Source organism: Perognathus longimembris, chromosome 3, assembly GCF_023159225.1.
Source record: "Perognathus longimembris pacificus isolate PPM17 chromosome 3, ASM2315922v1, whole genome shotgun sequence".
NCBI lineage: Eukaryota > Metazoa > Chordata > Mammalia > Rodentia > Heteromyidae > Perognathus > Perognathus longimembris.
Genome location: NC_063163.1, coordinates 26,481,273 through 26,503,901, shown reverse-complemented (window position 1 = coordinate 26,503,901; position 22,629 = coordinate 26,481,273). Strand labels below are relative to the sequence as shown.

The following is a 22,629-nucleotide window of genomic DNA, read 5'->3' as shown; positions in this document are numbered from 1 at the left end:
GATATTCATTGTTTCTGTCAACTGATTAGCAATCCACATGAAGTTGTCTATCAAAGGTTTAATGTGAAAATTACACTCTCTGAAGAAAAGGACAATTAGTTCATTTTCCCACCCAAATCTTGTAAGCTAGTTTAAGTATAGAAGTGTCTTTTTTCTGTACTAATTTATCAATTAAAATTTTCTTAGTGTGAAGTATAATAACAAATTATATTGTTTTATCTCAAAGACATCAAGGGAAACTATAGAAGATAGAAAATTAACCTTTTTTATTCCAAAACCTTTAATGACACATTTTCTTTTTTTCTTTTTCCCCTACTGAGAAAATGAATTTGTATTTTAAGTTTATGCTAGACTGAAAAATTGTGGATCCAGCCCCATAGAAGAGTCATCATCATTATTGTAAGAGTTATTAAAATAGAGAGCTATTATGGTATTCAGGCAGGAGAGAAAGGTTATTACCAAGCCACAGGCCTGTGGCTAAGAGGATGATAGTCAGGAGAAAAGGGGCGACCCCCACCTGGCAGTGCCTTCTTTAGAGCAGGGGCAGGGAGATGTGGCCAGGTGGATTAGGATGTGACCTCAGGGAAGGGGTAAGTAACTGCCTCCAGGAATGCTGGTTACCCAGGTAACTGGGTGGAAACTTAACCAGGTGTGGGTGCATCTTCATGGAGCCCTCCTGGGGTGGATGACCTTACAATTATTGCTTCTTAAATTTTTATTATCATGTATAATTGTACAACAGAAGTTTCATTGTGATAGGCATCACAATAAACCATGCATTCCCATCAACTTCAACTCGTCTACTACTCTTCCCATATCATTCCCCCTTCTTCAAAACATGCCACTAGCTTCATTCTGCTCTGTTTATTCACAGTCACTCTCTTCATTAAGCAATCCTCCTCCCACTCCACTCCTCTATCTCAGTCTCTTCTGGAGACAGGTATTTCAGACATGCTGAGCATAGGAACATTTTATTTAACACTATCTCCAAATTTTATTAAATATGCTATTATATTTACTTCATGGAACCTTAAATGTTATGAGAAAGATGGTACTATGTATGTATGCATATATGCATTAAAGATCAAAGTGACAAATGAAAAGTTAATCTTTTCATCTTCCCACTCGATATGGAGCATGGAGAAAAAAAGAAAGGAGCAAGGTAAATTTTTCTTTTATATTTTACACTTATTCAAAGGCAGTGAGCGAAATTCATAAGACACCAGGCAAAGGAGTCGTTCTTTCACTCTACCTGTATATGCAAATTGCACAAGGTCCCAGAGAGCGTTTGGGTCGATGCCTTCCATCTTGATCTCCTCTTGTTTGGCCTCACAAACATCACTTGTAAACATGGCCGCAAAATAGTCAGAGACTGAACTCAGAACAAGCCTGAAAAAAATGACAGGATCTAACTTAGGTTAAAATCACTATATTAGCCAGAACTTAGTGTAGAGAACAAAGCTATCAAGCTTTTGCTTATTGCCGTTTGGATTTTTATTTTATGAACCTTCTTAAAATATCCTGTTCCACGTTTGGTCACAGAACTTTTAAGTATTTTCCTGTATTTCATTCCAACAGTTTAAATCTGATGTGTCTTTCAAATTGAGATTTCTACACCTTTTAATTTATTTAATTTATCTTATTTTTCATTTTTTTGGTATCTCTCATTATTTTGGAAGTATCAAGTTCATTGAGCATCAAAATAAAAAACCTTTCTTTCAGAACTTCTCAGAGTGCATGTCTGAAAAGCAAAGTTTGTCCCAGCTTCCACTTATTTAAACATATTTTTTCTCAGCAGCAGCTACAATATCTCATAAAACCTAATTGCCCATAATACATACTTCTAATTAGATTTAGTTTTAAGACTTAATATAATTTCATTATCCTTTAGATTCAGTTCCAACTACATGAATCTTTCATTATTATTATTGTTTTCCTGAGGCAGGAAGCCCTTTATTGTTTAATAGTCATTTCTCATTTTTCCCCTTTGTTTTCAAATTTTAATCCCTTAATTATGATATGACCAAATATAGTTTATTTAGTTCTTATTCTGCCTTTGATTTCTCTAAGCTTCTTGAAACAGTAGTTAGTTCATTCCTTCTTTGTTTTTAATTAAATCCCCAACTCATCTCAAATTCAACACTTAAAAAATGCTTCTCAGGTTGTTGTGTCTTAATTTATTTTAGGTTCACATTTTCTTCTGATACATTTTTATAGTTATTTGACTTGTTGCGGGTTTCATTTGAAATTCTTTAATATGATACCAATTTTTGACCAATTATTAAAATTTTACATTTATTTTATTTGTTTATTCAGTGTTGCTTTAATGAAAGTTAATGATTCTGTGGGCCTTAGACACCTTAATAAAAATATCATAACTGTGTATCTGTGTGAGAGAGTATGTATGTGAGTAGTGAATAGGTTGATGGAAAATAAACAGCTCACAGAGCTGGAGCTGGAAAAAAGTACAAAAACAACAACAATAATATTCAACACTGTTTCAGAACGTAAGTATTCAAAACTGAAGATGACTTCTTAAAATAAGTATGAAACTTGCATTTAAAAACAAAGCATAGGGCTGGGTGTGGCTTACAGGTGCAGTACTTGCATGCCTAGCATGCATGAAGCCCTGCGTTTGATTCCTGGTTGCCACAGAAACAGCCAGAAGTGGCTTGTGGCCCAAGAGGTGAGTGCTAAGTGCTAACCTTGAGCAAAAGGAAGCCAGGGGCAGTGTTCAGGCCCTGAGTTCAAGCCCCAGGACTGGCAAAAAAAAAAAAAAAAAAAAAAAAAAAAAACAGCAAAGCATATACAAGAGACAAGCTACTCAAATAAAAAACAGTGACAATATGGGAAGGGAAAAGAAAACAAAGGGGTGGGGGGTAAAAAATAACATCACATAGTACATTAAAAATAAAACTGGTGGGGCTGGGGATATGGCCTAGTGGCAAGAGTGCTTGCCTCGTATACATGAGGCCCTGGGTTCAATTCCCCAGCACCACATATACAGAAAATGGCCAGAAGTGGCGCTGTGGCAAAAGTGGCAGAGTGCTAGCCTTGAGCAAAGAGAAGCCAGGGACAGTGCTCAGGCCCTGAGTCCACGCCCCAGGACTGGCCAAAAAAAATAAAAAATAAAAAATAAATAAAACTGGTATATATGTTTGTTTGGAGATGAGAAGGGGAATAATAATATTGTGAGACAAAGGACAATGGGTGAACCAGTGCAACTGACACTCACAAGACAATATGTTGGAACTTTACAACTTAGAGGGGAACAGATGGAAGGGAAAGGGAAAGTAGGAGAAAAGGAGGGATGGGTAACAATGTTCAGCCAGAAATGTACTCATCTCCTTACTTATGTAATTATAAACCCTGTGTGCAGCACATTTACAATAAAATAAAATGAAATTTTTGAAAAAGCAGAGCAAGTGTAAATATTAAATGCAGTTTTTAACCTTAAGAAAATTATAAGTGATAAAAAGGAAGAAAGGTCAATATTATATACTGTTTGCTGAATGCTTTAATTAACTTTAGTGGGTTCTAATTTTAAAATTATTCTGTAGATTCATCTGTAGTGTTTTGTTTTATATAAAATGTAAGTGATGCAATTTAAATTTAATTTGAATAAAGCGATAAATTTATTCTGTTAACTGATAGCCTTCTTTATGTACTTTTGAAGTCCATTGTCAGATCTATGCTTTTAAATATTTTGTTGTTACTAATAGCAAGGATAACAAAATTTTAATATTAAATTTCTTAGGGGCTGGGGATATGGCCTAGTGGCAAGAGTGCTTGCTTCTTATACATGAGGCCCTGGGTTCAATTCCCCAGCACCACATAAACAGAAAATGACTAGAGATGGCGCTGTGGCTCAAGTGGCCGAGTGCTAGCCTTGAGCAAAAAGAAGCCAGGTACAGTGCTCAGGCCCTGAGTCCAAGCCCCAGGATTGGCCAAAACAAAAATAAATTTCTTAGTCCTTTATGTGCTTATTTGGTTAAGTAATAACTAATTTCAATTCTCTATATGCAATATATGTTTGACAGAATGATTATGACACAGACCTGTTAGAACATTATGAAGATGTTTCATATTTGTAAAGTTGGAATTTAGGAGGCTGAAATTGGAATATCTTAATTCAAGTCTATAATATAGCTACATAGAGATACATTGTCTCAACACACAGCAAACAAAACCCTACATATATTTGTTTTAGCCTAACTAAATAAATATAAAAGAGTATTTTTTTTATCAAAAGTGTTGTGTGTAATATTGTATAATACAAATTCTACTGCTATAAATTGGAGTTTGGATATCTTTCATAGGAATCAGGAGGAACATAACATAAAATTCACTTATTTGAAATCACACAAGCAAGAGGGCTAAATCCTGTAGCAATGTGTGTGTGTTTGTGTGTGTGTGTGTGTGTGTGTATGACCTACATTATTCAATTTTAAATAAATGATCAAATAAAATCTAAGTGAACACTGTAATATATAAAATACCATTAAGTCAGTAATATTATTGCTTTAAATTGTGTGCTGCATTTGATTTAGTGGTACATAAGTTTTGAATTAGATTTGAGAGGAGGGGCTTAATATGTAACAGAAATTAATATCATTACATGCACATATTTAGCTTCTATTAATGTAAAAGAATCAAGAGCAAATACTGAATGAATAATTATATGAATACAACTTCTCTAGAAAATCTCTTACTGAAGTCACTACCAATTTGTATCCTCAGAAATCTATCACTTTTTTTTTTAAGTTCCACTTCAATTTATTACAGTGTTTGACACTCTTAACCTCCTTCTTCGTTAAATCCATTTTTTAGAATGTGGTGCAGACATGCTTATCTCATTTTATGGCCTGATTCATTGACTTTTTCTGCTTCTACTTCCTGACCCTTAACTTACAATTTGGATTTTGCAGGCCTCTAAACTATGCCTTAATACTTGGTTTTGCAGAATCTTTTTTTTTTTTAACCAAAAATAGCTGTCTCCTCTTTCCCTCTATGTTAATATGGTCCTGTTCTTCTCACTTGAGTCTCTAGCCTCAACATCTCTCTCCCTCTAGACCTGTGGTTGGATGCAGTAGTGATGAAGGACAGCACAGGAGTTGAACGGACTGTCCTATACTACAGGATGTGGTTAACAGAAGCTTGCTGTGCCTCAAAACTTCTGCGGTAGTCTGTTTGCATATGTGTGTGTGCTTATATATACATGTGTCACATATGTATATAACACATATTTAATATGCACATAATATATAATATAATAATTAGCATACATTATGTTAATGTATTAGAAACATATAAAATATGTATTCATATGGTATAGTACTAATTATTTGATGTATTATGTTCATATAATATACACATATAATTTCAAAGTAGTTGTACAAAGGAGTTGCCATTCTACAAAACAGTTCATCAGTAAAATTCATCTTGATCCATTTCAATTCTCTCAAAATTTTCATCTATCCCTCCCAACCAATTCCTTCCCTGATTTTTCTTCATTTTGTAGGCCATACATTGGATTTTTTTTGGCTTCAAACCCCCTTCTTCTCTTCATTGTTCTACTCCTCTCAAAAGCCCATCCCACCCCTTTCAACTACCTGTTTCCTGGTGGTTATTTCTTTGAAGTATGATTTTGCCTTACTAAGAAATTGCAGTTTAAATGTTACCCTTAATCTGCTGTATTTCAGCTGATACATTTGTGTATACTCGCATACTGTCCAGCTACCTATTTGTTTATTTTTAAATTAATTGCAGCTTCCACATATGAGAGAAAGCAGGCCAACTTTGTCTGAGACTGACTTACTTCACTTAAACTAATTTTTGTTGCTTATTCTTGCCTATTCTTTCTTTCTTTCTTCTGAGGAGATTCTAAAATAAATCAATTCCAGACTCAGCAAAGTCTTAATAGGGAACCTTATTTTTGACTCATCTTCAAGATGTTTTGCAGTTCATCATTTCTATTCATATTTCATTAGTTTCATACTTAAATTATAAAGCACCTTTACCAATCAATAGTTTTTACTGTGCCTATTTTTGTACTTTTTGTCTTATCTTTTTTGGTACTGGGGATCTAACCCAAGACATTGCACTTCCTATGCAAGAGCTTTGTCCCTGAGCTACATCCCAGCCTCTTTTGTAAATTTTTTATGGTACATATCATATTTTAAAATAATGGGATCATCTTCCGGTGTGGTCAAAAAGAGTACCTCCTTACTCAGATTGGGTTTGATACCATTCACAACAATTATTGAGATATTTTGGGTGAAATTCTGAATTTCTTCACTTTATTCATTCTTGGAGAAAAAGAATGAGAAAACAAGAGTTTCTTTTTCCTATTAGACATACTCAAAGTAATTCAAACAAGACCCAGAACATGATTAAGACCATAAGAATTAACTAATTTTGTGTAATAATAACAATCATCATTATTATTAGATTCATTATTGTTACTGTCCCAATCAATCAGTAGTGTTAGCTTCTAACTATACATAGAATTTCAGATCCAAGCTTCCTGCTGGTTTTCTAGTTCTGTCACATTATTTTTCAACCACTTTCATGACTTAATCTTCCATTTTTCCAATAAAAATGTGCTATTTTCATAAAGTCTATATCCCTGTAATATTTTCAACCAAAGTTAAAAAATTGTTTATATTCCCATAATATTATTGTCCTCTAAAATGTCATGTATTTCTTCTAGTCTGATTACAAACATAATTATTCTGAAAAACTTCCCTAATACTTTAGTCAATACTACTCAAGACCTAATCTTCCCCTAAAATGCATTTGGCCAAGCAGGAACTGTCTCTTGCCCAGAGAATTGATGTGAAATTATTATTTAAAATTATTACATCATACTTGAAAGCAGACCAGTTTAGCTAGTTTATATGTCAAGTATATTCTCTGTTCAGTTTATTCTTTGTATCCTTCAGAACTGTTCTTTTGAATATATATTTATAGACCATATTATGCTTAATTTGGAATATATAAACTATACAAGATTTTTGCACATAATTTAGGCAACGCATATTCAACAAACATTAAAGGAAAATTTTCACATGCCAATTAATATTTCAATAGACACAGTAGGTTATATCAAACAAAGAAATGCAAAAGCTTTAAGTTCCCTCTTTTTGAGTGTGTGTGTTGGTTCTTGGGCTTGAACTCAAAGACATACTGTTGCTTGGTTTTTTTATTCAAGACTGGCACTCTATGGTATAAGCCTTATCTATACTTCTGGGATTTTTCTCATTAATTGTAGATAAGTGTTTCTTAGATTTTCCTTCCCAGTCTTGCTTTGAAGCATGATCTGATCTCAGATCTTAGCTTCCTGAGTAGCTAGGATTACAGATATGAACCATTGGGAACATTTCAGAGCACTAAATTTTAAATACACTTGGCATGAAAAATGTTGCCATGTGTTTACTGTTTTGTGTGTCTGTGCCAATACTGGTACCCTGCATTTTGCTTCACTTAAGCTGGCATTCTATCTTTTGGTCAATACCTCCGTTTCTGGCTTTTGTTCTAGTTGATGAAAAGACAGTGATCTCAGTCCTCAAATCTTGAATTCCTAAATAGCTAGGAATATAGGTATGAGTCAGGGTTTAGTGAGCGTAAAGCCATTAGTATGAATTTTTAGGTAAACTTTGAAATAAATTATATATTTCCATATTTAATCCACATTTATTTAAATTTTGACACTTAAATTTTGAATTTTAATTAAGTATTTTTTCATCCATAGTACCAGAGCTATAAGAGATTGTGATTGTTTTTGTATATTATTTTCTAAATTTGGTTTAAAAATGTAGTTCACTAAAAAAAAAAAAAAAATGTAGTTCACTACTGAAAATGATGTAGTAAGCTTTCCAAAAGAGAAATCATAGTACAACAAAGATCTGCTAGCAATGTAGACTCTTATTAGTATAATCAGAAATATTCTGCCTTCTGTATACCAGTCTACCATCTTAAAGATTAGAATGTGTTTTCTTTTAGGACAAAGGATTTACCTGTGTGCAGGGATCTTCCGGTTCCCAACAATAAGAATGACATCACAAAGCTGTTGCTGCTTCAAGTAACTTTCCATCTTCCTAAATGTTTGCTCTGCATGATGAACTGCTTGATAGAACTCTTCAGAGCTACTGGAGTCCAAATCACTTTGAGGAGTCAGTGAATGGCTATTTGCGGACAACCTGTAAGCCACACATATAAGATAACAGATATGTTCACACAATGACAGTTAAGAGCTGAGACTAAATTCAAGTATGTCAGAAATTTTCAGGAATATATATATATGCATATACATATGCATAATATGTGTGTGCCTTTATATGAAAATCTAATGACACCAGTGAAAAATAAGCATTGGTTTAATTTTTTTTTTTTTTTTTTTTTTTTTTTTTTGCCAGTCCTGGGCCTTGTACTCAGGGCCTGAGCACTGTCCCTGGCTTCTTTTTGTTCAAGGCTAGCACTCTACCACTTGAGCCACAGTGCCACTTCTGGCCGTTTTCTACATATGTGGTGCTGAGGAATCAAACCTAGGGCTTCATGTGTATGAAGCATGCACTCTTGCCACTAGGCCATATTCCCAGCCCTTAAATTATTTTTTCTAAGAAGAGATAAAGATAATTAAAACTGTTTGTTGTAGCATTTAGTTAAAATGGTTTATTGGTATATTAAATTGATAAACATGACAATGTCACAGAAATCACAAATTACAGCATAATTATTCTAAAATTAATTATCACCAAAATATTAAAATGTACTGAAGGAAAGCTGTCTGGACAGAGCACAGAACTTTTCAGTTATAAAGGTATGAAATTTTGACTTTTGTGGAAGAATGAATGTACTTGTAGAACACTAGGCAGAGTCATATGACCAAAATTCAGAAATGTACAATGAGTAATCTTACTTGTAGGAAGAATCTAAACAAGTCATAACTGCCTCCGCTAAAGATATCTTGAATGCTATATTTGGTTTCAGATTTGTATTCTGACAATTCTACTTAGTGAGACTGCTGATTTGAGTGCCCCAGATGATAACCTATTATTTAATAGGTAGATCATCTCATTCTGGACTGGCAATAAAAGTGACTATCATGATATTGGATAGAAGGCAGATAGCTTGGGGAGAAGATAGCCATATACATGTTATGAACATTAAGCCAGAATGCATAAGACAAAGAATGATGTAAGGAGGAAACATGGGGACTATTTGGGAAGATCAAACATTAGGAAAGAACAAGGTAAAGGACAGGCTTTTTTGGTATAAAGGACAAGGTAGGACTCAGAATAAGACATTAGTATATAATAATACCTTAAAGACTGTCAGTTGCACAAGGACAACAGTAACAACAATCATTTTCAGAATTATCTCACACAAACAAGCATAACTCAGTGTCTAAATCAAGCATTGGTAGCAGTACGAGGGAGCTTCTCAGGAGTTCAAATAGGGACATTTCTGTTCAGCTGACAGGATCCTTCAAGAAGTTAGGAGAAAGATTGAAAGTACAACCAGAATTTATAAAGTAGCATGTCCTTTTTGAAGAATTTCTGATTAACATATCTTTTCACTCACTGCAATGGCTGTGATTTTATTTCCAAATATAACAGAACAATATTTTGTGGATCTTGTTTTATTATACTTTATGTTAGATGAAAAGAAAAAGAATGAAAATAAATCAGTCTCATGGAAAATATAGAGTGCTGGTTAGCAGAGAAGAGGGAAGAGAGAGGAAAAAGAAGCCTTGGACAGTTTGGTCAATGTGCAGAAAATTACAGTGTCATGAGAACAATACATTCTGTTGTCTTGCTCAGAATAGGGTGTGACTGCAGCAAATAATCATGCATAAAACCAGTAGAAAAATCCATTTTGAATGTGTTGCCATGAATAACTGATACATGTTTGGGGAGTGATAGTTATGTTGATGACTCAGATTTTCTCATTACTCAAGTAACCTCAATTTCTTTCTCATAAATTGATATATCCATTAAATGTTCTAGAAATAGATTGAAAATTTTACCCTATATTGCTTTCTAATTGCTGACACACCTACCCTTCAGAATGGATTCAATACAAAACTACAAAATGAGCATTTTTTAGATGTTACTAAATATAAGAAAAGTCACACATCCTGTACTTTGTTTAAGAAGTGAAATATGATACTAATAATAAAAGTTGAAAGTATATTACAAGGAGGAAAATTATCTTAAACAGAATGGAAAATGTTTAAAAATACTAGCAACTAAAAGTGAAAATACATGCCAAAAAGATCACAAGTCAAAATTAAATTGGACTTAGTTAAGAAACACATATAATTATATAACAGCAGCAAATGTGTTTGGCAAATATTCTATTAATTGAAAAACTGTCTGTTCTGAGAACACCATTCAATTACCTAGTAGTATTTCTATGCAAAATTTATAACATTTTATAAGCTAAGTAAAAATATATCCCTCATTGTCAAATAAGAAAGTGTATAAATTTGATTCCAGAAGATGTTTCTGTATTCATGAAAAGCTCAGAAAAAACAATCTAGACAAGCAAATAAACCTGATTTTATTACAATATTTTTATTTTCTGTCGTCTACAGTATTTATCTTTAAAATGAAGTTATTTTCATTATACTTTTCAAAATTCCCTGTAAATATTTGTAACTAATACAGATTTTGCTACACCATATGCTTGTTTTTTCAAGTTTGCTAATTACAACTCTCCAAATATGGTCAATACTCAACTTAAATTGGAAAAATTCAGACTCAAGAAGACATAAGAAACACAGTACATTTTCCCACACTTTAGAATATCAAATAGAATGCTACAAAATTCAGCTCTAGATGACCTTTTGGAGCTTCATGAATGTATGTATTATTTGTTCTCATGAATCCAAGGAGAACTGAGTCAGCAAGATAGGTTGCTACAAAGAGCTACATTTCTCCCCAAGGAGATCTGATCATTTGAATGTAGAAACCAGTACTGTGTAAGAATAGCATAAAACACAATATTTTTTTTTCAGCTTCAGTAACTGAACAATCTATAGCCACTATATTCTATTTTTTTGCTTCAACATAGTTCTTATGAAATTTCTTTTTTGCTGCATTTGGTTTTGAATACATGGTTTTGTGGTCACTATGGAACCTTCCACACAACACACTTTCTATCTTGTTTGCTCTTGTTACTTTTGAGGGAATTTATTGGATTTGCCTAAGCTCATCCGTACTACAGTCTTCTGATTTGCACTCGCCACATTGCTGAGGTGATGGGTGCATATCAGAACACCAGCTTTTTCCTCTTGAGATAATTTCTTACAGATATTTTACCCAAGCTACCTTCAAAGCAGAATCTTCCAGGTTTCCACTTTTCTTGTAACTAGGGGTTAGAGACAAGAACCACCAGCAGCTTAAAAACAAATTTCTTGAATGAAGTATTTGCAGTAATTAACTTATTTTTTCTGTATTTCCATACACACCTCAATCAATTTCAGTCTAATTTCCTTAGCCACTTGTCTAAAGAAGCTTCTCTGGACAAAGGCATGAATGGTGTTCTTGTTTCTTGTTGGTGTGCTTCCCTTGTTTGAACTTACTTCTCTTTTAGTACTTTCTGAGAACTTCTTACCAAAGGTACCTGTTGCTTCCTACAAATTAATAATTACTTTCCCTGTATCAGAAACTTGAAATTAAGTATGTTTTCCTAGTGTGACATACTGAGACCCAGTAGAAATTTGGCCAGGAAATAGTAAATTTAGAGAGGCTTGGCTATAAATTCATAACAACAACATTGTAAAAACAAGTGTCAAGTTTGCTTTAGTTTAAAATTCTCTCTCTAGGTTTTGGTTTTATAACAAACTTTGCCCATTGCCAACATTTTTGCAGCCTTCAATGCGGTCTTCTTTGCAATATCATATCATGTATAAATAGCCCCTACATGCTCAGAAATTTCCTTCAGTTTATATTACCTTTCAAACTGAGCTCTAATCTTAGCCACTAAGTAACTCGAGTTCCTACTGTACATCTCATTGCTTTCCTAAGTAAATTTCACACACAGATTTCTTTACTCAGAACAAGTGCAACTCATTGACATTCACTGCAGCTATACAATTCACTTAGGGTAATAGCTGTCTTTTACATTCTGTGGCTTAAGAGATTAAAGTTATCCTGAGACATAAATACAATTTCACTATGTAGCATAATATATGAATTCAATAACTATGAATATATTAAATATATGGCATGGAATATGAGATTTAAGTTTGTTATTTAGTTGGTTCTTTGTTGATTTAATTGATTACTTTCTTTGCCTTTCAGCTTTATAGAACATACATAGACATGTGTTGTTGAAAACATCTAGCACCAGAACAACAAGCAATGGAATATATGACCCCAGAGTTAACAGACTGCCAATCACACAAAACACAGACTACAGTTCGAAAATATTTGGTTTATGGATTACTATTGATGTGTATAAAGTATATATTTTACAATGAAAGAAAATGAGAAATAATCACAATAACCAATAACCACATCTTTGGTAATAGATTTAGGAAACGGTGAGAATAGCGCACACACACACACACACACACACACACACACACAAACACATAGATAGTATATATGTATACATACATATATACACACATATATAGACATACATATATTATGAATATACTAACACTAAAACTGTATAAACCATAATACATACTAAAATGACAACATAATGAAATTTTATTATTAATTCTAAAGAAATATTGATTAAGGTAATGCACATCACAGAATTCAAATGGCAAAATAAACTTGAAAGCAGTCAGGCTTTTTATTTCATTTGAGTAAGAACATTTAGCTTTTGGTTTTATTTAAAACTATACGAGAACAATTTTACTGTGCCAAACAGGATCAGCCATAGTTTTATGGCTATTCAGCACTATATGATTTGAATTATTACCAGATTTGTACTGTAAGAGTAAATTAAGAACACATCTCTAATTGATATTACTATCATAGTATGAGCCAGCATTTGAAAAGAAATGTTCAGTCGTACCTAGAAGACTAATTTAAAAATCGTTTTAAGACTCCCAAGGGAGATATTTAGGGCCTGGAAATATAATGGATAAAGTTCAACCACCAGGTGTTACTATTTAGAAACAAGAAAAATTCAGCTAATTGTTAATGTTGCTTCTGGGTACAATTTTAGTTCATAAGATAACTGGTATTTTAAGTAAGTCTTTCTCTAACAAGTGTTGAGTTTCACACACACACACACACACACACACACACACAAACATACACACCGACACACATTGAATTAGGTAAAATAAAACAGAATGATGTATAATTTATAAATCATCAAAATGGTAGATTGAACAAAAAGGAGATGTCAAATAGTGTAATTCCTTAAAAAGGCAAAATCAAAGTTCAGCAAAATAAAACCAGGAAGTGCTTTCTCTAAAGGGGTAGGATAGAGTCAAGGGAATGTGTTCCACCAATGAAGAGTAAAAAAGTGGGAAATGCAGACAGGAATCCAATGTAGTATATCTTACAAAACTAAAAAGGGTGAGGAAAAAAATGGGTAAGGGAGTAGGTGAGAAGGCTGCAAGGGTGATATTTATCAAGATATATTGTATGCATAAATTGCTTTGTTAACTTGCATCTCTTTTGTACCCAAAGATAATTCATAAATAATAATAATAATTTACTTATTCAAAGTTTATTAAGTTCAGATTTTCTGTAACAAATTTATTTGTTGCTAAGAGAGAATAATTCCAAAACTTCCTGATACTGTGCATGAGGTACTACATTAGTATATATTTTTAAGTATTTTATGGTGTTAGATCTAACTGTACATCATTACAGAATCATAATTATATTGGCCTATACAACAAAGTTATTAACTTATAATCTTTAAATATGATTTATTATTGGGATTATTATTTCAGCTATAGTTAAGTGATATTCATAATCCATGGGCATGAATGTTTGGTACTAACAGTATTTTTGAATGGTTATAATTACATAATTGAACATTTTCAAGAACTTTAAGTGAAAATAATAGGTCTTAGAATGCTTAGGATGACTGCAAATCTCATTCAAATGCTGAAATTTTTGAAAAAAAATTGAGGGAAAAAATCAACTACTAAGAAATGAAAACAAAAGTGAATCTATCTTAAAAATTGGTCCTAAAAGTTCTGGGAATGTGGCCTAGTGGCAAGAGTTCTTGCCTCATATTCCTGAATCCCTAGGTTTGATTCCTCAGCACCACATATATAGAAAAGACCAGAAGTGGCACTGTGACTCAAGTTGGCAGAGTGCTAGCCTTGAGCAAGTAGAAGCCAGGGACAGTGCTCAAGCTCTGAGTTCAAGCCCCAGGACTGGAAAAAAATGGTCATAAAAGCCAATCTTACTAGAACATATAATTGTGATGAGTCTAGAAAACAATACTAATCATATGTAGTAGTTTGTATTATCGCCATGGAATATTGGATAAAAAGTCAAATTGTTGTGAAAGTACTATACATTTTATGTTTGTAAGAATGTTTGATGTCGTCCAAAAATCTGTACGCACAAGCAGTTTTCCATCCCTAAATTCTGCTACCATAATTCCAAAAACAAACAAAATGTCCAACTCATAATCTCTCATTTGGTCTTTAAATTAACCAGGATGTATTAAAGCAGGAGTTAATTTTCTTAGAGAAGTAAATTGACTATTGATTTATTATTTGTCTCTGACATATTGCTAAAAGAAAAATATTAGCTTATAGTAATTATGTTGGAGATATAAACTGAGTATAATATTGAAATGATTACGAGCAACATTAGTGAACAAAATGTGTTTTATTTACTACTTCAGCTATGAATAAAGCTCCTTGTTGTTGTATTATCACAAAATAAAAATATCCTTATAACTATAACCCAAGTCAAATTTTAAAGAGAGCAAAAAAATAAACTAATAAAGTATTTCCCAAAGTTGAGTCCTATATAATTACAATTGCCCTTCTTCCTAATACTGAATATTATCTTTGCCTCAGTTTGAAATTTTCTGAATGGTTCTAAATTGAATTGGATGTAAATAAATGGATAGATATATGGGTTAATATAAATATAACATGTCCATAAACATAAGCATCCTTAGTCAAAAATGTTCAAAATAATGCAAGTACACAAGATTTAAAGTGGGGATAATATTAAATACATTTTAATCTGTTATTTACAGATCAAAGCAAAATAAGTCTTATTTATTCACAAGTAATTTTCATTAAAAATTTCATGTTAGAATTAGTGTCACATCAATAGAAATTAAACATGTATCTGGAGATGTTATGAAAAGAAATAACACAGATTCATCAGTAAACATGTTAGAATCACAAAATATGCAGCACCACCTGTGATGTACATATGCTTATATGCTTAAATTTTAGGATCACTAACACAGACCTATGATCTATGTTTGGCCCAGAAACATTAGATCTAATCAAACTCTTCATTTTATTAAATTGGATTTCCTTATGTGTATTTTTGTGTTTGGACATCTGTGCCATTTCTTCCCTAATAATTTATTCACAGTTTAAATAATTGTTCTTTTATCCTGTACTGTATTGACATTCTGGGACCAAAGTTATAAAAAAAGAAGACATGAAACATTACTCATATATTTATGTATGTATTTATGCATTTATTTATTCATTTATTTTATTGTTATCTTGCTCTTTGAATGCAGGGCCTGGGCACTGTCCTTGAGTTTTTTGCTCAAGGCTAGCACTCCATTACTTTGAGCCACAGCTCCACTTCTGGTTTCTAGGTGGTTATTTGGAGATAAAATGTCTCACAGACTTTCCTACCTAGGTTGGCTTCAAACTGTCATCCTCAGATGTCAGCCTCCCTGAGTAGCTAGGTTTTCAGGTGTGAGCACCATTACTCACCATGACATATCTTTTTTAATAGCCAAACAAGTAGTTGTATGTAGGAGACAAAGGATATAAAACTCAACAATAACAAAAAGTTAAGATTTCAAATTAAATAAAATTAGACATGCCACATGAATTGCATATTTGCATAAAATATTTAACTTTGTTGTTCAACCATGAAGTAGCATTAAAATGCAAATTCTCTAGTATTTTATCACTTGACATTAAATTTTAAAGTTAAATACTAAAAATCATAACCATTGTAAGATCGGTGGACCTTTGCATGTGTTTACTTACTATGCCTTTTACTTACTAAGACTCATATTATATAGAGTCAGCTGTATCATTGATTGTACTCCTCAAATAAGACTGTGTTTAATCATCTGATATATGAATGGCCATTTAACCTGATATATTGTCTAGGTTTTCCGTAGCTTTTTAATGAATAATTGCATGGTTCTCATTTAAGAGCTGCTGTATTCTCCTCACACTCCTCTTATCCCTCACTCAGAAGCTGATAGTAATGATTATTCATCTATTTTGTCACTTGAAAAACTAAACTACGTGTTTGAGTTGCACTGAAGACAAAAGCCAATTCAGAGAAAGAACGTAAATTATTCACAAGTGTGATTATGCCATTTTATTGTGATCAAATTAATTAATCTTCATTGATTTAGAAAATTGTGGAACTGCAATAGAAGACATCTCCAAGGTGTATCAAAATCATTATAACCTCTCCTCCAACACAACACTATTTCTCCCTTGTCTTTCTGAATTTTAAATTCATCATTAATGTTCATGATTATATCATACTCTAAAATATAAAGATGAAATTATTCTATTTACTGACTTTTTAATGCAGAGTATTACGTGAACTTTGAAAAAAAATATTCTCTTCATTTAAAATTAAGCACGTGAATGATTAGGTACAGAAATTTATAATGATAGAACCACATTCCAATCAAAACCTTGTCATTAAGAAGCTAAGAATAAAAAATGTCTTGTAGAAAGGCAGATAAATAAAGGCAAGCAATGTCATAGGGCTTTTAAACAGGAATAAACGGTGTTATGAAACAACATAATAAAATTGAATTCAATTCAATATATAGCAATCAAGGCTTTACTGAAAGAGAAGATAGGAAATTTATGAAATCATTAAGATTTCCATAGGTAACAAGAAGGAAATGGAATACTTTTAAAGCTTTAGAATTACAAAAGTATTCAGTAATGCAACATATTTGATCACAATTTTTAAAGTAAATTTTGTGGTAGAAAGATAGCAGATGGACTTTGAATAATGAAATTAAGGTATGAATTCACTACTTTTGTACAACTAGACTGTGGGCTCTGTCAAGTTGATTAGTCCTTACAGGTGGAAAAAAAGAAAGGGGAAATTTAAGATAAGAGCTTAGCTTCTAAATGGTTACATAAGCATGGGCAAGTAAAACTGTATACAAGGTCCATTTTTTTTGTCTGTGCTGTAGAGTTGATATGCAATTTAATTCACTTTTTCAACGAGTATATATTCACTGATATTACATGTAATATCAATTTTAAAATCTAGAGTCATAGCAGTAAAGAGAAGATGGAAGGTTCTTATTGTCATAAAAATAGTTTGATGAGGAAAAAAATAGAAGGAAAGAAGCCAATTCATAGAAAATCCTAAGTAAGAGAGTAAGTCTTGTTAAATAAAATTATTCTCTTATATGAGGACGTTTTACTGCAAGAGTTATGTGTGCAAGTAGGCTTATGTTATGGGGATTGATGTATCAGATATTACTTAAAAAGTGTCTAGTTATTTAGAATGGAAATGTAAGAGAGAGGGGGAAGAGGAATCCAGGATTACTGAAAGGATTTAGAATTTAATTATTTGGAGGATGTTTTGATATGGAGAGACAGAAAAGGTGGGAGGAACATATACAAAGGATTTCAGTACCAGCAGACGTATAGGTGGTAATATCAATTGAGGAACTCAAAATTCTTAAATTCTGGGTCATGTTCACAAGCTTGATGATTATCTCAAGCACTACATGTTTATCGGTGCTATGTACAGTCATGTGTGGGGTCAAATCACAAAATAGATGTAAAGAAAGTAGTAACATGACCAAGAATGGATTGTAGCTCATTGGTGTTATGCAGGATTGGTAGATTTGAGACCCCAAAGAATCAATAGTAGTAATAACACTAATAAAATTTTAGTATTCCAAAATAAAATTGGAATATGAAGGTAAGAAATTGTCAATAAGAAATGAAAAAAATAAGACACTGATGTTCCAAACAACAGGTAAAGAAAGTTTAAGCAGATACACAGTGTTTTTCACTGCTTTTTTTTTTTTTTTTTGAAAAATAGGAAACATAAAAATGCAGCTGGGTGCCAGTGGCTCATGACTGTAAACCTGTACTCAGGAGGCTGAGATCTGAAGATCACAGTGTTCAAAGCTATCCTGGACAGGAAAGTCTATGAGATTCTTACCTCCAACTATTCCAAAAAAGGCCGAAGTGGCTGTGGCTCAAGTAGTAGAGCACAGAGCGGCTCAGGGACAGCCCTCAGGCCCAGAGTTCAAGCCTAAGGCCTAACAAAAAGAGAAATGCTATATGCCAATATAAAGATACCCATAAATATAAATTAGAATTTATAGATAATGCTGACTTCTTTAGTAAATTACTATTGGACCAATTATTAAGATCATGAGTAGTTGTTTCCGGCTCCATTGTATTGGTTTGTTTTAGCCAGGGTATATTCCACTTTTCTGTCTTGAAAATATTTTTCATCTCTTTTATACATGTTTTGATAGAGAAAAAGTAAAAAAGAAAATGAGGAATTAAATTTGTTCCTTCGGTCTTCATATCAGCTCTTTTTATTGTAATTGCATAAATTCTATCTGGAAAGTGTGGTTACTTCACTGTTCTGAAATAAATTTTGTGGGCACAATATCCACTAGAAAGTTGAGAACAGATAGATAACATTGTTGTAATATTTCTGTTTAAATATACTTCTTAAAAATATCCAGGCTAAGAATTTGTTTTTTGCTGTTCAATATACTAGATATTCTGGTTGGGCAGTTTGCATTATACTTTGTGGTCACTTGAATTTCAATTTCTCTTATAGAATTCTTTATAAGTTGCTGATAGTTATTCAAACAGAAAAGGAATTATTTGTTCTCATAATAGCTGTATACCACTGCCTGTAATCCCAGCTACTCAGGAAACAGATCTGAGGATTGCAGTTGAAAGTCAGCCCAGGCAGGAAAGTCTCGGATACTCTTATCTCTAATAAAGTACTCAGAAAGGACAGGAAGTAGTGCTGTGGCTTCATGGTAAAGCAACAGCCTTGTGCAAAAGCCCAGGCCCAGAGTACAAGCCCCAGGGTGGGGGATTTGGGGGGAAAAAAATACATCTTAAACAAAATGCTTCTAAAGAACTAAAAACTATTAATAATAAATATAGCCTATTTCTAAAATTATAGTACTTGAAATTTTTGTACACACAATTTTCCATAAAATAAAATGTTTATGGAGGCTTTCATATTTTGTTTTTCTATGTTTTCAATTACCCCTTTCCCCAATTCCTCATGATTCTTTGACATTTAATAACAAAGGATTTACCTCTGGTATTTTATCTCTTAACAACTTGTATTTTTTATTTTCAGTTTTTATTGTCTAAAATTTATATTATTTTATTATTTTCATTATTTAAGTTCTCTATGTTTGGACAGGAATCTTGAAGCTTTCTATCTTCTCTTTTTCACTTTGGAGTTTATTAACCCACTCATTCATCTTTGTTCTTTGAGAAAATTTTTGCCTGAAGAACCTTCTCTTGCTCCCAAAATGCCATTTAAAAGATTTATCTGTTGATCCCTGGGAAGGAGAGGGAAACTGAAGCATGCTGTTAAAAATGTTGAGGCTATTACTAAACTCATATTATGCTAGACTGTTAGGTTTCTTTGGTCACCAGAAGCCATAGAATGTGTGTGTAATTGTGGGGAAATTTGATGGATTAGCTGACATGATCAGTGGTGGCTAGGTTCAAAAATTGTAATCTTCCTGTGGTTGTACCTGCACTATCTCTGTATCTTATCTGAGTACATTGGAAACCGTGTATACTGGTATTAGAACTAGGAAACTTAAACGGAATAGCAAAAACGAGAGACACAGGGTAAAAAAGACAAACGATTACAAAAACAATACTTGCAAAACTGTTTAGTGTAAATCTACTGAACAACTCATGGGTGGGAAGGGAAGGGGTAGGGGGGAGAGGGGTATGAGGGAGGAGGTAACAAACAGTACAAGAAATGTATCCAATACCTAACGTATGAAACTGTAACCACTCTGTATATCAGTTTGACAATAATTTTTTTTTAAATAAAATGAAATAAAATAAAATTGTCATCTGTAAACTGGGGAGCCAGAGAAAGTATCTGCTCAATCCAACAACCCAAAGCCCTCCCCAGACAAGGGACAGGCTTGGTGCCAATGATTCACAACTGTCATTCTCACATCTCAGGAGGCTGATATTCGATCCTGAGACTTTTATCTCCAGTTACCCACTAAAAAATCCGGAAATGAAACTGTCTCAAGTAGTAGACTGCTGGCCTTGAGCAGAAAGTACTCAGGGACAGCACCCAGACACTGTGATTAAGCCACAAGACTTGCACAAGAAGAAAGGATGGAAGATCCAGCCTCAATGTGAGGGGAACTTCCTGGATCTTTACTGGGTGAGTCCATGATCAAAGGCCAGGCTACAGCAAAACCATACACACTCAACTAACATGGATTTGAGAAGGGTAACACATCACGTTCCTTTTAATTTTTATATTTATTTGTTGTTGCCTTTATTTTTGTTGTTGTTAGCAAGATTTAATCTCAGGGTCTCATGATTACTCAACTTGTTTGTTTGACTATCACTTCAGCCACAAAGCCAGTTAGGTATTTTGTTAGTTAATAGAGGAGATGGAAGCTCACAGGCTTCACTCCTGTCTGGAGTGGCTTTGAAACACAACTTTCCACATTTCAAAATCCCAACTAGCTCAGATTATAGGAGTTAGCCCCTTTTGTCATTTAACTCAAATATTAGTTTCCTGTTATGGCACGTAATTTCATACTTCATATTATTTATAGATATTGTTTATAAAGAATTATATACTAGGCACTGAAGTAAACATTAAAAATATCACTTAAGAAAAAACAAGTATATAAAATTTAAGTGATACTTTGGAAAGAAATCACGAGAAACAACATATAAACTATAGATATAGCCATCATAAAGAAAAATATACCTTCAACTTTAACACTGAAAGCAATTTTAAGTTTAACATAGAGCTGTCAGTACTAGTTTACTAACAAAAGGGGGAAGTAAGCGTTGAGGAAAACCCATAAGGTAATGTCAATTGCTTCTTTATTAAATTACTATTCTGCTCAACTCCAGGAAATTTTTTATCATATTTTAACTAACTCAATAATACCAAAAGATTCAATCTCACAGACTGATTCTTTTATAATTTAGATAAAGGGCAAGATGTGAGCATACTCATAGTGAAATACTTTCTCCTATATTTTATCAGGGTGAAAATATCTTAGGAAGGTGAGACCATAGGTTCCTTGATTTTTAATAACCTATAATTATTGTTGACATCACATATTTTTGAGGATTTGATTTGAAAATGTGTTCTGCAACTTAAAAATCCTTTATAGAGTCTAAGAACGTCTTAGTATCATTTTTGCATTTCATACATTAGAATGTCATTGGAAAGGACCGAAAAATGAATTTCTTCAATGAATTACTTAATTCAAGTAGAAACTTGTTATATGGCAGATACTTATGGCTTAATATGAGATATGTGAAAGAACAAATTTTAGACCCATAAACTATAAACATTTGTCAGTTCTAAATAGAGTTAATAAAGTGGGCTTATTTTCTCCCCACTTGTGATAGATTCTAAAAGTAGTAATTTCAGATGATTTCATCATATATAACCTAAACTTTATGATTGCTAAAAGAAAGACTACATGCATTTTTCCACAAAGTACATTTAAAATATATATGAGGACATTTAATCTTACATTGTTCCCAATGATACATATATATGCACAAAATAAAATAGTAATATAAATATTGGAATACTAAAAATGATATGAATCTTTATTTCCTTCTATTTTTGTCGATAATTAAACTGGGTGAGAAAAAGAAAATAATGTTGAAAAACTGAGCATAGAACAAATTGAAAAAGATTTGTCTTGCTAAAGTCAGTATTGTTTTTCTGCTAAACTGATAATTATGATCTAATCTTAAAAAAATGTGCACCTCTAATAAGTACAATGACAAAAGCTAAAATAAATCCATAGTTTTAACTAAAACCTTCATTTTATAAGGCCATAAGATTCATTGTTTGAAGTATGACAGAGTAGTGTTGGGGCAAGCAGTTCAGAGTAGGAATTTTGTTAGAATTAATTGGATGACATAAACTAGAACAGAAAGAAGATAATGATATTATACTTTGATGGTGACAATTAAGAAATCATCACTGAATCTTTCAATGTGAAAGCTAGTACAAAAAACAATAATAATAAAGAAGTACTAGACAATGTCTAGTTGTTTTCACATATCACACATTAATGTCTATGTACATATAAAAAGAACCTCTAAGACTGAAAATGTTATTTCAAGAGCTATGGCATCTTTTTTTTTTTTTTTTTGCAATGTCAAAGTACTGAAATTATTCCTAAGAATTC

At 32.6% G+C, this 22,629-nt stretch overlaps 1 protein-coding gene across 2 annotated transcripts in view; it reads right to left on the bottom strand.

The window, feature by feature from the left end:
* Positions 1-22,629, bottom strand: part of Klhl1 (kelch like family member 1) — a 226,787-nt gene that overhangs the window by 148,361 nt on the left and 55,797 nt on the right. Inside the window, exons 2-3 of one of the 2 annotated variants that reach the window (XM_048341261.1) lie at positions 8,019-8,201; positions 1,253-1,389 (exon numbers count right to left, since the gene is read on the bottom strand). In XM_048341261.1, the coding sequence (XP_048197218.1) occupies positions 1,253-1,389; positions 8,019-8,201 (320 nt within the window). The remainder of the gene's footprint in view (positions 1-1,252; positions 1,390-8,018; positions 8,202-22,629) is intronic. The other variant, XM_048341262.1, reaches the window with a different exon arrangement.